Source organism: Mytilus trossulus, chromosome 8 (genome assembly GCF_036588685.1).
Source record: "Mytilus trossulus isolate FHL-02 chromosome 8, PNRI_Mtr1.1.1.hap1, whole genome shotgun sequence".
Taxonomy (NCBI): Eukaryota; Metazoa; Mollusca; class Bivalvia; order Mytilida; family Mytilidae; genus Mytilus; species Mytilus trossulus.
In genome coordinates this window covers 44571193-44586906 of record NC_086380.1, presented here as the reverse complement: position 1 = coordinate 44586906, position 15714 = coordinate 44571193, and the positions used below count along the sequence as shown (strand labels likewise).

Here is a 15714-nt window from a genome sequence, read left to right as displayed (position 1 = left end):
TGGCAAACATGATTTTAAGACCTGCTTGTTGTTCCGATACCTGTACCAAGTATAGTAAGTCAAGATTAAGCCTTGTTTTGCACAAGATGCATCTAATGCTTTTTAAATCTTTTGTTGTACCTTTGAATGAGACAGATGTTGAACAGTATTTTAAAAAGGGGTCAATTCAAAAAGAGGTTTTTACATTATTATCATCACACAAGTGTTATTCTGTTTGCTGTGATAATATTTTTAGAGAGTATCAACTGTCCTTTTTAATTTCCATAAGATATGAATATGAAGATACTGTTTCACTGCTGTTGAAGGATCAAATTCATTCAGGATTTTTTTTTCAAGATGACATGTCACATTTAATACTGGCTTTGGAAAATGAAAAACTTTTAAATATGCTATTGGAAAACGATTTTCTTCATACTTGTAAGTCGCATGAACAGCTTTTATGTAAAGCAGCATCGCACGGATTTTTTGAAACTGTCAAGTTATTATTACAATATAATGTAAATCCCAATGATTGTAACACCATTGGCGAGTCACCACTTTATTTGGCAGTTAAATATAATAATGTAGGTATCGTCAAATTGTTGATAAATAATAAGGCCGATCTGAACATTGTTGATACAAACAGCAACTCTACATTGTATGTTGCGTCAGGTGAAGGACATACTGAAATAGTCAAAACTTTGCTAGAACACAAGTGTGATCCGAACATTGTTAATGGAAATAGCAACTTTGCATTGCATTTTGCATCAGTAAAAGGTCATATTGAAATAGTCAAACTATTACTTGAACACAAGTGTGATCCAAACATTATTGATATAAACAGCAACTCTGCATTGCATTTTGCGTCATGGGAAGGACATACTAAAATAGTCAAAACATTGCTAGAACACAAGTGTGCTCCGAACATTGTTAATGGAAATAGCAACTCTGCATTGTATTTTGCATCAGAAAAAGGTCATATTGAAATAGTCAAACTATTACTCGAACACAAGTGTGATCCAAACATTATTGATATAAACACCAACTCTGCATTGCATTTAGCGTCATGGGAAGGACATACTGAAATAGTCAAAACATTGCTAGAACACAAATGTGATCCAAACATTGTCAATAAACACAGAGACTCTGCATTGTTTGTTGCGTCAGGTAAAGGATATACTGAAATAGTCAAATTACTGCTCGAACACAAGTCTGATCCAAACATTGTTAATCAACGCAGCCCCACTTTATTGTTTATTGCTTCAGCTAAAGGACATACTGAAATAGTCGAATTATTGCTAGAACACAACTGTGATCCAAACATTGTCAATAAGAACATCCCCACTTCATTGTTTAATGCTTCAGCTAAAGGACATACTGAAATAGTCAAACTATTGCTAGAAAACAAGTATGATCCCAACGTTGTTAATAAAAACATCAACTCTGCATTGCATTTTGCGTCAGGTGTAGGACATACTGAAATAGTTAAACTATTGCTAGAACACAATGGTGATCCAGACATTGTGAATCAACATGGAAATACAGCAATAATAGTTGCGTCAGATACAGGTTTTACGGAAATAGTCAAATTGTTACTAGAACACAAGTGCGATCCAAACATTGTCAATAAACACGGAAATTCAGCATTAATAGTTGCATCAGAAAACGGACATACTGAAATAGTAAAACAATTGCTAAAACACAAGTGTGATCCAAACATTGTCAATAAACACATCAATTCAGCAATAATAGTTGCGTCAGATAAAGGACATACTGAAATAGTCAAATTATTACTAGAACACAAATGTGATCCAAACATTGTCAATAAAAACAACAACACTTCATTGTTTATTGCTTCAGCTAAAGGACATACTGAAATAGTCAAACTATTGCTAGAACACAAGTGTGATTCCAACTTAGTTAATGAACACATAAATACAGCAATAATAGTTGCTTCAGATAAAGGAAATACTAAAATAGTCAAATTATTACTAGAACACAAGTGTGATTCAAACATTGTCAATGAAGACGGCAACTCTGCATTACATTTTGTGTCATCTGAAGGGCATACTGAAATAGTCAAACTTTTGCTAGAACACAAGTGTGATTCAAACATTGAAAATGAACACATAAATTCAGCAATAATAGTTGCGTTAGATAATGGACATACTGAAATAGTCGAATTATTGCTAGAAAACGAATGTGATCCATAGGGGGGGCATACTAAAATAGTTAAATTATTGCTAAAACGCATATATACATACACTTACTATGCACAGACATTCAAACAAAATTAACTTGCAGTATTTAAACGAAAACATCAACGCTGCATTACATATTGTGTTATCTGAAGGACATACTGAAATAGTCAAACTATTGCTAAAACACGAATGTGACCCAAAGGGGTATACTGAAATAGTTAAACTATCGATAAAACGCATATAGACAAACATCAACTATGCACAGACATTCAATCAAAATTTAGTTCCAGTATGTGAATGAAAACATCAACGCTGCATTACATATTGTGTCATCTAAAAGACATACTGAAATAATCAAACTATTGCTAAAACAAAAGTGTGATTCAAACATTGTCAATTGACACAGAAATTCATCAATAATAGTTGCTTCCGATAAAGGACATACTGAAATAGTCAAATTGTTGCTAGAACACTATGCAAGTGTGATCCAAACATTATTAATGAAGACAGCAACTCTGCATTGCATTTTGAATCATTTGAAGGACATACTGAAATAGTCAAACTAATGCTAGAATACTATGCAAGTGTGATCCAAACATTATCATTGAAGACAGCAACTCTGTATTGCATTTTAAATCATTTGAAGGACATACTGAAATAGTCAAACTATTGCTAGAATACTATGGAAGTGTTATCCAAACATTATTAAGGAAGACAGCAACTCTGTATTGCATTTAGCATCATCTGAAGGGCAAACTATTTCTAGGACAAAAGTCTGATCCACTTACTGTTGATGTAAACATGAACTCTGTATCATATGTTGCGTCGGGTAAATATGATAGTGATATAGTCAAAAGTAATATCACAAAAACACTGAACTCCGATGAAAATTTAATCGCAAAGTCCCTAAATACATGGCAAAATCAAATGACAAAACACATCAAGAACTGTAATATTCCTGATTTGGTACAGCAATTTTCAAATGTAGAAAATGGTGGATTGAACCTGGTTTTATAGCGCTAAACCTCTCACTTTTACAAATCTCATCAAATTCCGTTCTATTTACAACGACGCGTGAACAAAACACGTAATAGATAAAATAGTCAAAATATGGGTACAGCAGTCATCACTGTGTTACAATCTTAAAACAAAGAATTTTACAAAAAAGCACACAAGCATCTATCAAATTAAATACACTTTGATTGCTTCGCGTTTCTGACGTAAAACAATGTATACGTCACAAAGGAAAAATTTTGTCGTTCAATGTTTACACGAATCAATTTTATGATTTCGCATGGGAAATGATGGCATACAGGGTTAATAAATCAAAAATATGTTAGAATACATTCATTGCTAGAACACAATTGTGATACAAACGTTGTTAATGAAATCACCAACTCTGCACTGTTTGTTTTGTCAGCTAAGGGACCTAAGGGACATACTAAAATAGTCAAACTATTGCTAAAACGCAAGTGTCAGTTAAAGGATATAGTGAAATAATCAAACTATTGCTAGAGCACGTCCAATTCAAACGTTGTAAAGTAAACAATTGTTTTGGCCACAGCTTAATAACATTTTATCGCTAGAACACAAGCGTTATTCAAACACTGATAATAAAACGCAACTAACTTTTTTTTTTATTGTATCAGGTGAAATACATCCTGAAATTTTCAAGTGTTGTTAGAAGACAAGTGTGATTCAAACATTATCAATAATAACAGCAACTTTGCATTGTATGTTGCGTCAGCTCAAAGACATACTGAAGTGCTTAGATTATTATGAGATATATGAAGCAATCCTCATATTTGCAATAAAATTTAAAAACACGAATTTTCCAATTCATATCGTTTCTTGTTATGGCCATACTGGAACTGTAAAGTTTTTGCTGAATAATTAGTTAGATTCTAGGATTTGCTAAATACAAAGAGTAGAAAATTCAATAAAACCGAAATTCTTGTTTTAAAAGTCAGCATTACATACTACTACAACCAATGAAGTAAAATCTATCGTTGAGTAAATTTTTGGTCATAAAAAGTGGGAATATGTAAATGCATGTCCCAAAATGGAATACTGATTTATCTATATGTTGTCATGCAATATGCAGACATAATTTTGTCGACCGATCACAAGAAAGAGATCAAGGGTTTCCTTAGTTTTATACAGCATAGGATGGATTGTCCTTAAATTTCAGATCTAGTGTTCATTTCCTTAATGTGTGAGTTGGATACAAAATATGTTCGGAATTCCAATTCAAGATGTCATCTCTTTTAAAAGATTATAACTATTGTTAACATATATTTGAAGGTAAAAACTTTCCCTTTTTTCGATTTTCAGTTAGAGTGTAACGAGCTTAAGTTATATGCAAACTTTAAAAAAAGATCTTTTTACATAGCTCATTTAATGTACCTTGACCGTAAGCATTTTTTTCAATTGGTTGTCATGAAAGGAATTTACATATTGTGATTGACATTGAGAGTTTAGGTGTGCGTCAATATATTATCAATACTCCCTATTAAATAGTGTTCATGTCATAAAGGTCAGAAGAATTTGCAAAAAATTGTGTGTTTTTGTTTTGTTTTTGTTTTGTTTTCTTTGTTATGTTTTTGTATTTGTTTATGTTTTTATTTTTGTTTATGTTTTTGTTTATGTTTTTTATGACATGTCACGAAATTGTAAGATCAATTTATATAGCAATAAAGTATTTGATTACTGGATGTTCAAATCTTTTCGTATTTATGTATCAATTTCACAGCATTTATTCACTTGTGTAAGTTTACCTAAGATATGACAGGACAGTCGACAAACATTCAAACTAAGACCATGAAGTGATTGTTAAAATCAAAGTCCAAATATGTTTTAACAGTTTGCGCTATTTCCTTTTGGTGCATTTGGTATTGTTTTCTACATTTTATTTGTTTTATACAGTTATGATTCACTACAAATACTATCATGATAATTGCTAAATAAGATTGTATGCATTTCTAAGCTATGTAAATGTCATATTCCAACTACAGGGAAATGAATGTATAGAGATATGAGACCTGCGTCCGCTTAAGACGCAAACAACAACTAAAAAAGTTATTCAGGGTTATCATACGGTCTTCAACACCAGACAAAACATCCACATAATGTTACGCTCTAAATCGGACATGAGAAGTTTAGAAAAAAACTAAATAAACGGAAACTATCAAAGAACGACCATAAATACGGAATCCTATTAATAGTTATCAAAGGTACCAGGATTATAATTTAGTACGCCAGACGCGTGTTTCGTCTACATAAGACTCATCAGTGACGCTCATATCAAAATATTTATAAAGCCAAACAAGTACAAAGTTGAAGAGCATTGAGGATCCAAAATTCCAAAAAAGTTGTGCCAAATACAGCTAAGGTAATCTATGCCTGGAATAAGAAAATCCTTAGTTTTTCGAAAAATTCAAAGTTTTGTATACAGGAAATTTATGAAAATGACCACATTAATGATAATCATGTCAACACCGAAGTGTTGACTACTGGGCTGGTGATACCCTCGGGGACGAAACGTCCACCAGCAGTGGCATCGACCCAGTGGTGTAAATAGTTATCAAAGGTACCAGGATTATTAACATTGACATGATTTCTGAAAAGATCTAAGCTACAAATAATTGCAGATTTCGGACTATGACTAATATAAAAAAGAAGGTGTGGTATGATTGCCAATGAGACAACTATCCAACCTTTGAATTTGATTAAACAACAGAAACATAGTATGTTAAACAAATACACAACGTGTAACCTATTGTAGATAAGGTTGTTGTCTAATTATCAATTACAGTTCATCCCCTTACTTTGATAGGTATAAAGGTATTTGTGCATTCCTAGTTTCAACACCACATTATGATTGCATTTTAATTCAGGATTTTGAATATAAAAACGGTTTAAATCCAACAACATCAGTGCACATTTTATCAATGACCATTTACAAGAACTTGCTATCGTGAAAGGCAGCCACAGTGAGTCAGACAATCAATATGATATACTTGCCATAAATATAAAGAAGATGTGGCATTAATGCAAATGAGACAAAAATCCACCAAAGTAGGTAAACCCATGAAATTGCTTTGGAGTTAATATCTTATTTCGTAAAAGATTTAATAGGTGTGCGAGAGAAAAAAATTGTTGAAAAGGCAATAAAATTAAAATAAAATTACCGTGATAATTTTACGTTATGAACGTTCTAATTGCATTTAAGAATGACCATAGATAACCAACTAGACATCAATTTTCTCGAATAAGAACCATTTTAGCTCACCTGTCCCAAAGGCTAAGTGAGCTTTTCTCATCACTTGGCGTCCGTCGTCCGTCGTCGTCCGTCGTCGTCGTCGTCGTCGTCGTCTTCTAGTTTCAAAAATGTGTGGCGTGACCCGGCCAACCAACCAATATAGCCGCCACGGCTAAAAATAGAACATAGGGGAACAATGCAGTTTTTGGCTTATAAAGCATTTAGAGCAAATTTGACAGGGTAAAATTGTTTATCAGGTGAAGATCTATATGCCCTGAAATTTTCAGATGAATCAGACCACCCGTTGTTGGGTTGCTGCCCCTGAATGGGTAATTTTAAGGAAATTTTGCTCTTTTTGGTTATTATCTTGAATATTATTATAGATAGAGATAAACTGTAAACAGCAATAATGTTCAGCAAAGAAAGATTTACAAATAAATGAACATGATCGAAATGGTCAATTGACCTCTTTAGGGGTAATTGTCCTTTATATTTAATTTTTAACCATTTTTCGTAAATCTTTGTAATCTTTTGCAAAAATCTTCTCCTCTGAAACTACTGGGCCAAGTTCATTATAGATAGAGATAATTGTAAGCAGCAAGAATGTTCAGTAAAGTAAGATGTACAAACACATCACCACCACTAAAACACAATTTTGTCATTAATCCATCTGCGTCCTTTGTTTAATATTCACATAGCCCAAGGTGAGCGACATAGGTTCTTTAGAGCCTCTAGTTATTAGGTGCGTTTGAAACCAGAATTTATGGAAGCCGAATGTATTATGCAGCCTTAGTGATGAACAAAAAACCAGTTGTGCTTGAAATAAACATTGTTGTGATTTCCCCTATCATGGAACAGATGTGTATATATAACCTACATATTGTGAAAATCAGATTGTTTGATGAAAAAAATCTGATAGAAATTTTTCAAAAGCTTGAGCATAATGGGAATATCCTCCGGAGCACTTGAGATCATCTTTGTTTTGGTAGGATTCGTGTTGATTTGTCTTTTGTTAAGTTTGTGTTAGGTTATATCTGTTTGTTGAATGTTTTCTCCGTCTTTTGCAAGATGAATTATATTGATGATATTTATAATATTAATGAAATTGAGAATGGAAATGGGGAATTTATCAAAGAGACAACAACCCGACCAAATAACAGACAAAAGCAGAAAGTCACCAATAGGTCTTCAATACAGCGAGAAATTCCACCACCCGGAGGCGTCCTTCAGCTGGCTCCTAAACAAATATATATACTAGTTCAGTGATAATGAACACCATACTAAACTCTAAATTGCACAAATGATCCTTGTATATATTTAGCACAAGACGTGCGTTTTAGCTTCATTACACTCTGCATTGACACTAATATCAAAAGAGTAAATTTAGTAAATAGATAAGAAGTGGAAGATCATTGAAGACCAACAGTAACCGATTAAAATGACAAACTAAGTATAAGTTTATTGGGAAAGAAATCCCTCATTGTTTCGAATAGTTTAGAAGGACTGTGTGGATGCTGTAGAATGTGTCATCATGCTTGTGGTATATGCCATTATATTTTACAGTTATTGATTTTTCCTTGATAGAGAGCTGTCTGCTATTAGTTTTTTTTTTATCATAACATGTTTTCTATCTTTGGAAAAATACTGTTTGTCCCTTTCTATAGTTGGAGCCTTTTACAGCAGACGATATGGGATTTTCTCTTTGTTGAAGGCCATTCGGTTGCATATAATTGATTACTTCCACTTTATTTGAACTTTGGTGGATAGTTGACTGATTGGCAATCATACATCAGCTCCATATTTTGATAGTAATGCAATTAACATTGACTCAATATGTAAATATTGCTTGCGAATTGTTTCCCTTACACAATAATTATGATGGCAGACAATGAGATTTATTGTGTTATGAAGAGGTATGAATATGTCAGAAAGGTTTGATATGATACCAGAGACAAATAGATTAAGACAAAAGTAGTTTACGGATGTTATTCAAATCTCGCAAATCAGTAAGAAGATCAAACAAAATTGAGAAAATCGTATGTACTCCAAAAAGACAGCGAATTGTAATGTCGATAAGTTAAGCGTCTCCTGTTATGTTTGTATCACCCATTCTGTGAATTTTCAATTAGTCAAAAAATCATCAAAGGTACCAGGCTTATAATTTAATTGCAAGACACGTGTTTCGTCTACATAAGACTCATCAGTGACGATAAGATCAAAATGGTTAGAAAGCAAAATACGCATAAAGTTGAATAGCGTTGAAGACCCAAAATTTCACAAAGTTATGCCAAATAGAGCTAAAGTAATCTATGCCTGGTATACGAAAATCCTTAGGAGTTTAACAGAAATAAAGGCAACAGTATTATACCGCTGTTCAAAAGTCATAAATCGACTGAGAAAAATAAATTCAGGTTACACTCTAAAACCGCGGGAATCAAATGAACAACAAGAAGAAAACAAGGAAACAATAGAATACTGAAGAGGAACAAAACAAACGACAATGAAACATACATAGAAACGAACTATTAGATAATAACTGCCATATTCCTGACCTATTACCGGACATTTAAGAATAAATGTGGGTTGAGTCTGGTGTAATGTCTAGCCAAAACTCCGCCCTTTAAGGCAATGTCAAATCAACCGCTAAAATGAAAACAATACATGTCGGGAATACAGTACAAATGAATGCTAGAACACAACGACAGAGAAGTACATACATACAGAAACTTTGATTGAATGGTTGGTCTTTGTAGAATATCAATGAAGTTAAGTTTTTCATTTTTACTTGTTCTGTCTATAGAGTGCCTTTTGCCATTTTGTTCCTTGTTTACCTATTTGTTTGTTTGTATGGTGATTTTGATAATAACAATAATGACTGCTGATACATGAAACTTAGATATGAACTGCGTCGGATAGATATCTACCTTATTCAAACGAAAATCAATGCCTCTATTAACCTATTTTGGGTTCAAATAATTTCTATGGAAATATAAAAAAAAGAAGATGTGGTATGATTGCCAATGAGACAACTGTCTATAAGAGACCAAAATGACACAGACATTAACAACTATAGGTAATCATTCGGCCTTCAACCATGAGCAAAGCCTATACCGCATAGTCAGCTATTAAGGCACCGGTAAGACAATGTAAAACAATCCAAACAAAAAAAGTCTGTAATTGTTCCAAAAGTAGGTTTTCATAAGAAGACAACCCTTTAAACCGGACCAACATGCATCTTTTATATCTTAATAATTCCAAAATCGAGCAATGTCATATGTATGTATCTGTCTACATGCACTTGCATATGGTCGATTTCTATCCAACGCAGTCCATATATTTAGCCTTTATGTCTGTTTGTTTTGCTCAAAAGCTGTTGGTAATATATTGCAATTCTATGTAGTGACATATAAATTAGAGGTTTACTTAGCAATAAAACTAGGTTCAATCCATTATTTTTTACTTTAGGTAATGCTAGCACCAAGTCAGGACTATGAAAATTGTTTTAAATTCGTTTGGTGTTTGATCCTTAGACTTGGTCATTTGAGAATTTCCCGCCTTGAATTTTCCTGGAACTTTTGTTATTTAACTTTTTCCATTTTATGAAGACACAATATTTGATGTGTGACATTAATACGACAGTTAACAATTGTGGAACAGGAAATACTTTCTCTGTCTTGTGTATTACAGATAAGTATTACGTCTGTTGGCTTTCGTGGTCTTGTTTAGCACTGATAATTTTGTCCTATGTTGTCTTTCACTGTATTTAGAAGAACGGATTATCATGATGTCTGGTGTCTTTAATGGAATTTTGTTGCACAGATATTTATGACATATTATAGCTTCCGTGGTCTTTTGTAGCACAGATACACATGATTTCTTTGAGAGATTTATATGTAAAATTCCCCTAGATTTAGTTTTTGTGGAATCTTGTTTGTCTTGACTTCTTGAAAACCCCTCATCAAACTGTTTTAACATTGTTCAAAAGACACTTGTGGGAATACCTTTACTTCTTATTTCAACTTATCCGTGTACATCTGCGGTCAAACATCAGTTATTAATCGAAATATGTATTCCTTAATTTTTAAGACTCTCCCCGTGAGTCAATTGTTTTTTTATATTTTTTTTTAACTGTAAAATGTTTGATTATGCATCAATTAAATATTTCACTACAGGTTTAATTAAAAAAAATATGGATGATTGGTTTTAGAATAAAAAAAATAAATAAAAACGAAAACAATATCAACAGTTGGTTTATCTAAATCATCTTAAACATAATCATATCTATAAATTATATAAACTATACATAATATACTTTGTTTTTCTTTCATGCCATTGTTAAGTTTATCATAACTATGTATAAATATTTTATACAACTTCAATGTAACTTATGTAAGTATTTTGTATCTTGACAAATTTTCTTATTCAAAATATTTCGATTTAAAGTAGGGTTATTTCCCTTACAAGGGCATATCATTATTATTAAAATGAGAAATTGATGTTTGAGTAGAGATGAAAGAGAGGTAGACGAGAGTGCAAATGTGCTGCAACATTAAACAAAACAAATGTATCTGTTTCATGATATTCAGATTTCGGTTGTGTCTTTCTTTAAAAACAATTTGAGCAAGTTAAACTTGCTGTATAAACCATTACATTTTGTTTTCAGTATCGTAGTTACTTTAGTAGTAATTTTGAACTTATGATAAGTAATGATAAAAATATCATCCCTATAAAAGATAAAATTTGTACGAGATTGACAATCAAAATAGTCCTAAAAACGGAAAACTTTAAATCACGATATGCTTTTTACTTAGATCATATTAAAAATAATCCATAAATGTGTTTGTATGAATCTTACAAAGAATATAAAAAAATGTTACTGGCAGTGTAGATATTGTCTATGCTACAAGAGAAACATGTATAATTCTATAAATAACATTTTTTTTTGGAATTTGTAGATTAACACTTCAAAAGTTGTATCTTTAACCAGATTGACAAACTTACTTTAAGCAGATTGTAAAATTATAAACTAAGAAGATATTCAAATATCTCTCACCTTTTATGTTTTGCTTGAAACTTTCATCATTGATAATTTTTGCATTTAAATATATTACATGTGAAATATTGAATCCAATACCACGCCATATTCCAACTACCGGTAAATGAATGTATAGAGATATGAGATCTACGTCGGCTTAAGACGCAAACAACAACTAAAAAAGTTATTCAGGGTTATCATACGGTCTTCAACACCAGACAAAACATCCACATAATGTTAAGCTCTAAATCGGACATGAGGAGTTTAGAAAAAAACTAAATAAACGGAAACTATCAAAGAACGACCATCAATACGGAATCCTATTAACATTGACATGATGTCTGTTTAGATCTCGGCTAACAGTAGTTATTATGGGGATTATTACTTGGAATGTTTATATCAACAACTGCAAAAACATAGTAACCTATTGTTGTTTAGGTAGCTGAATAGTTGTCTCGTTAGCAATTACAGTTCATCCCCTTATTTCCATAGTTATAAAGTTATTTGTGCATTCCTAGTTTCAACACCACATTATGATTGGATTTTAATCCCGGATTTTGAATATAAAAAAAGGTTTTACTCCAACAACAGCAGTGCCAATTTTATCAATAACCATTATGGCATATATAGGAAATTGTTATCGTTAAAGGAAAACCACAGTCCGACAATCAATACGATTTTCTTGCCATAAATATGAAGAAGATGTGGCATGATTTTCAATGAGACTATTTTTTGGTGTTGTCAGTTTCGTGACCTTCTGCTGTTGTTTTTCTATGTTCTGGTTGTTGTTTCTTTGACACATTCCCCATTTCCATTCTCAATTTCATTATTTTCGATATATGAGTTTGACTGTCCCTCTGGTATCTTCTTTAAAATATTACTTTTGTGTCTTCCGCCCTCTCTTTGAATATCTTTTTCAACTTACCGTTTCTGACTTTTATTTGGTATACTGTAATTTACAAAAATATGGATAAATAAGTATGTGGCTGACATTCGTAGTTATAAAAAAAGAGATGTTGTATGATTGGCAATGAGACAACTATCCCATTGTTTCCAAAAGACGTGCAAAAGTAGGTTACCGAACGACCTTCAACAACGACTAAAATTAATACCATATAGTCTTCTCTGAAAAAAACAATTGACACAACGTAAAATTGTTTAAACGATAATAACAATGTATGATAGAACAATATAACAGACAGGAAACACCTACAACAGGCAAATATAGAATGTGTCGGGGTTGAGCATGTTCGTGAGCTCTTAACCCATCCCTCCTATAATGGGACAGTGGTGAAACAGCACAACAGAAGAACAAACTAAAAATTCTTATCAAATCAATTGTATTGATTCTTTCACAAATGTTTAACTCAGTCAGATTATATGATTTTACACAACGTACATGAATATTTTGGGTCTGTTTCATAACATCTTGAACGTTGCACAGCCTTCATTAAAATTTCTGCATTAAGTCAATTTTCTTGCACCAGATGCGCATTTCGACAATACATGTCTCTTCAGTGATGCTCGTGGCCAAAATATTTGAAATCCAAAGCGTTTCCATTAAATAATGGTAATTGAAACACTTTTTGATATCACCAAGCAAAACAGAAAAAAATTACAAAATACAAGACATTTTTACGAAAATAATGAGAAAGAGGAAAATGAAAAGATACAGTATTCTAAAGAAAAAAACTTGTACGGAATCAATCAAATCACTATTTCAGACCTTTCAAATTTCTTTCCCATCACCGAAAATATGGTCTTCAATACTGTATTCAAAACTGTTATTCTGATCATTTAAAAACGAAATCGAATCAAAATTTATTCAAAACATTTCGGCATTTTTTTTTATAGTTATAGAAAGCACTTAAGTGATAAATGAATTGTTACGTGTATTATAAATTATTCATTTATTAAATAGTTTTCCCGTCTTTTGCAAGACGAATTCTATTGATGTTATTTATAATATAAAGTATACAGTGAAACCTGATTAAACCGAACCCTGAATAAACCGGAAACCTGTCTAATCCAAACTTGACGACCAATCATATCACATTTTATGCATTGTGAACCTGATGAAACCGAATACGTGCCAAAACCGAACAACATCTTGTGTCCCGAAAGGGTTCGGTTTAGTCAGGTTTTACTGTATTTTGTTTTCTATTAATGGATAAAAAAACTTTACCAAAGATACCAGTATAAAAATACTTGTATATATTTTATCATCAAACGCGCGTAGTTAACGGATGTTTTTCAAGTTGTGCCAAATACGGCTATGGTAATCTATGCCTGGTATACGAAAATCTTTATTATTTCAAATTATTCTTACTTTAGTATACCACATTGTTTTTTTAAATTACCATATAGTTGATCTAAGTGCTTGGCTGTTTATACCCTCAGGACGAAAGGCAGACCAACAGTGACAGCGACATAGTGGTACAAATTCGTAATTTCGGGTATGACACACTCAGTAGCTCGTGCTGTCTCAACTCATTAAAGATGCTCGAATAAATAGAAGACTGTATATTTTACTTTTTCTCAATGCGAGGAGGGTATTGAGGGTCGAATTATGTAAGTTTACATTAAATTATGTTCTAATGAAGCTTTGTGATTCTTTAGCTTATTTTATGGTCTCCTTCAGAAAATTGTTTGTCTAATGTCTATTCCATGCTTTCTGTATTGCAAACATTGCATATTAAAGTTGACAACAGTAGTATACCGCTGTTCAAAAGTCATAAATCGATTGAGAGAAACAATAGAACACTGAAGTGCAACAAAAACAATCGACAATGTAACATACACAGAAACGAACAGTTATATAACAACTGCCATATGCCTGATCTATTACAGTACATTTAAGACAAATTTGTGGGTTGAGCCTAGTTTAATGGCTAGCCAAACCTCTGCGCTTTATGGCAATGTCAAATAAACCGCTGAAATGTCAATATTGCATGACGGGATTACAGTACAGATAAATGCAAAAACACCAAGACAGAGAAATACATTGTTGACGTTTAATGTTGTCATGTTTTTCTTTTACTTACTTGTTTTGTCTATAGAGAGTCTTTATGCTATTTGATTTTTCTTTGTTCACCTATTATTATGTTTTCATAGTGATTAAGATTATAACTATGTTGACTGCTTATAAAATAAAGTTTAGACATATTTACCTTGTATGTCTATTTGTATTGCTCACAAGTTGTTGTCAATATAATGGAATTCGATGTGACTAACATACAAATGAGAGGTTTATCCACCATTTTCTACTTAATGTAATGTCTGTACCAAGTCAGGAATGTGACAGTAAATTTCTGTTCGTTTGGTGAGTTTGAGCTTTTGATTTTGTCGTTTCAAGACTTTGCGGTTTGAATTTTCCTGGAAGTTCGGTATTTTTGTTATTTAACTTTTTCTAATTTTTGTAAGAACAAAATTCTTATGTTAGGCACTCCTTATCAATTCGACAATTTACACTCGTGGAATAGGAAATGCTTTGGCGCATCATTTAACATTTTGCACGTGTGGTGTGCTTTAATATTCTTAGCTGTTAATTAGTATATGTTATTTCATTGGTGTAAAGTACATATAACGATAACGCCTGTCGTCATTCAATGTCTAGTGTAGCAAAGAGAATCATGATGTCTATTGTCTTAGATGGCCTTTTGTAGCACAAATAAGCATGACGTAAATTGTCTTCAGTAGCACAGATAATTATGACTTCTCTTGTCTTTCACTGTATTTAGAAGCACAGATTATCATAACGTCTGCTGTCTTAAATGGCATTTTGTAGTATAGATAATAACGACAAATATTGTCTTCCGTGGTCTTATGTAGCACAGATACCCATGATTTCTTTGAGAGACTAATGTGTAAAGTTCCCCTAGATTCAGTTTGCTGCTCTATTTGGTGGAATCTTGTTTGTCTCTGACTTCTTAACCCTCATTAAAGTTCGTTCTTTTTCATCCATGTTCAAAAGACACTTAGGTGAATACATTTACCTCTAAGTTCAACTATGTGTTTATTCGAGTACTTGTGTGGTCATACATCAGTTATTTCTCGAAATATGTATTCCTAAATTGATAATTAAGACTCTAGATATGAGTAATTTGTTTTTTATCTTTTTTTTTAGAATATGTACAGTTTTATTATACATCACTTAAACATTTCACTTCTGTTTTATTTCAGAAAATATAGTTGACTGGTTTACCTCAAGTGAAAAAAAGAAGATTTAAAAACAAAAA

The 15714-nt window shown here is 32.3% G+C and overlaps 1 protein-coding gene across 1 annotated transcript; it reads left to right on the top strand.

Annotated features, from left to right (window-relative positions):
• The first annotated feature begins 341 nt into the window (after window positions 1-341).
• LOC134727700 (ankyrin-1-like) lies at window positions 342-2192 on the top strand. Its single transcript, XM_063592081.1, has one exon. It carries the CDS (start codon window positions 342-344, stop codon window positions 2190-2192), a length of 1851 nt encoding a protein of 616 aa, XP_063448151.1.
• Window positions 2193-15714: the final 13522 nt, after the last annotated feature.

Bases quoted from the DNA above. Each gene is read 5' to 3' on its own strand.
- LOC134727700 (XM_063592081.1), top strand. From the start codon at position 342: ATGTCACATTTAATACTGGCTTTGGAAAATGAAAAACTTTTAAATATG.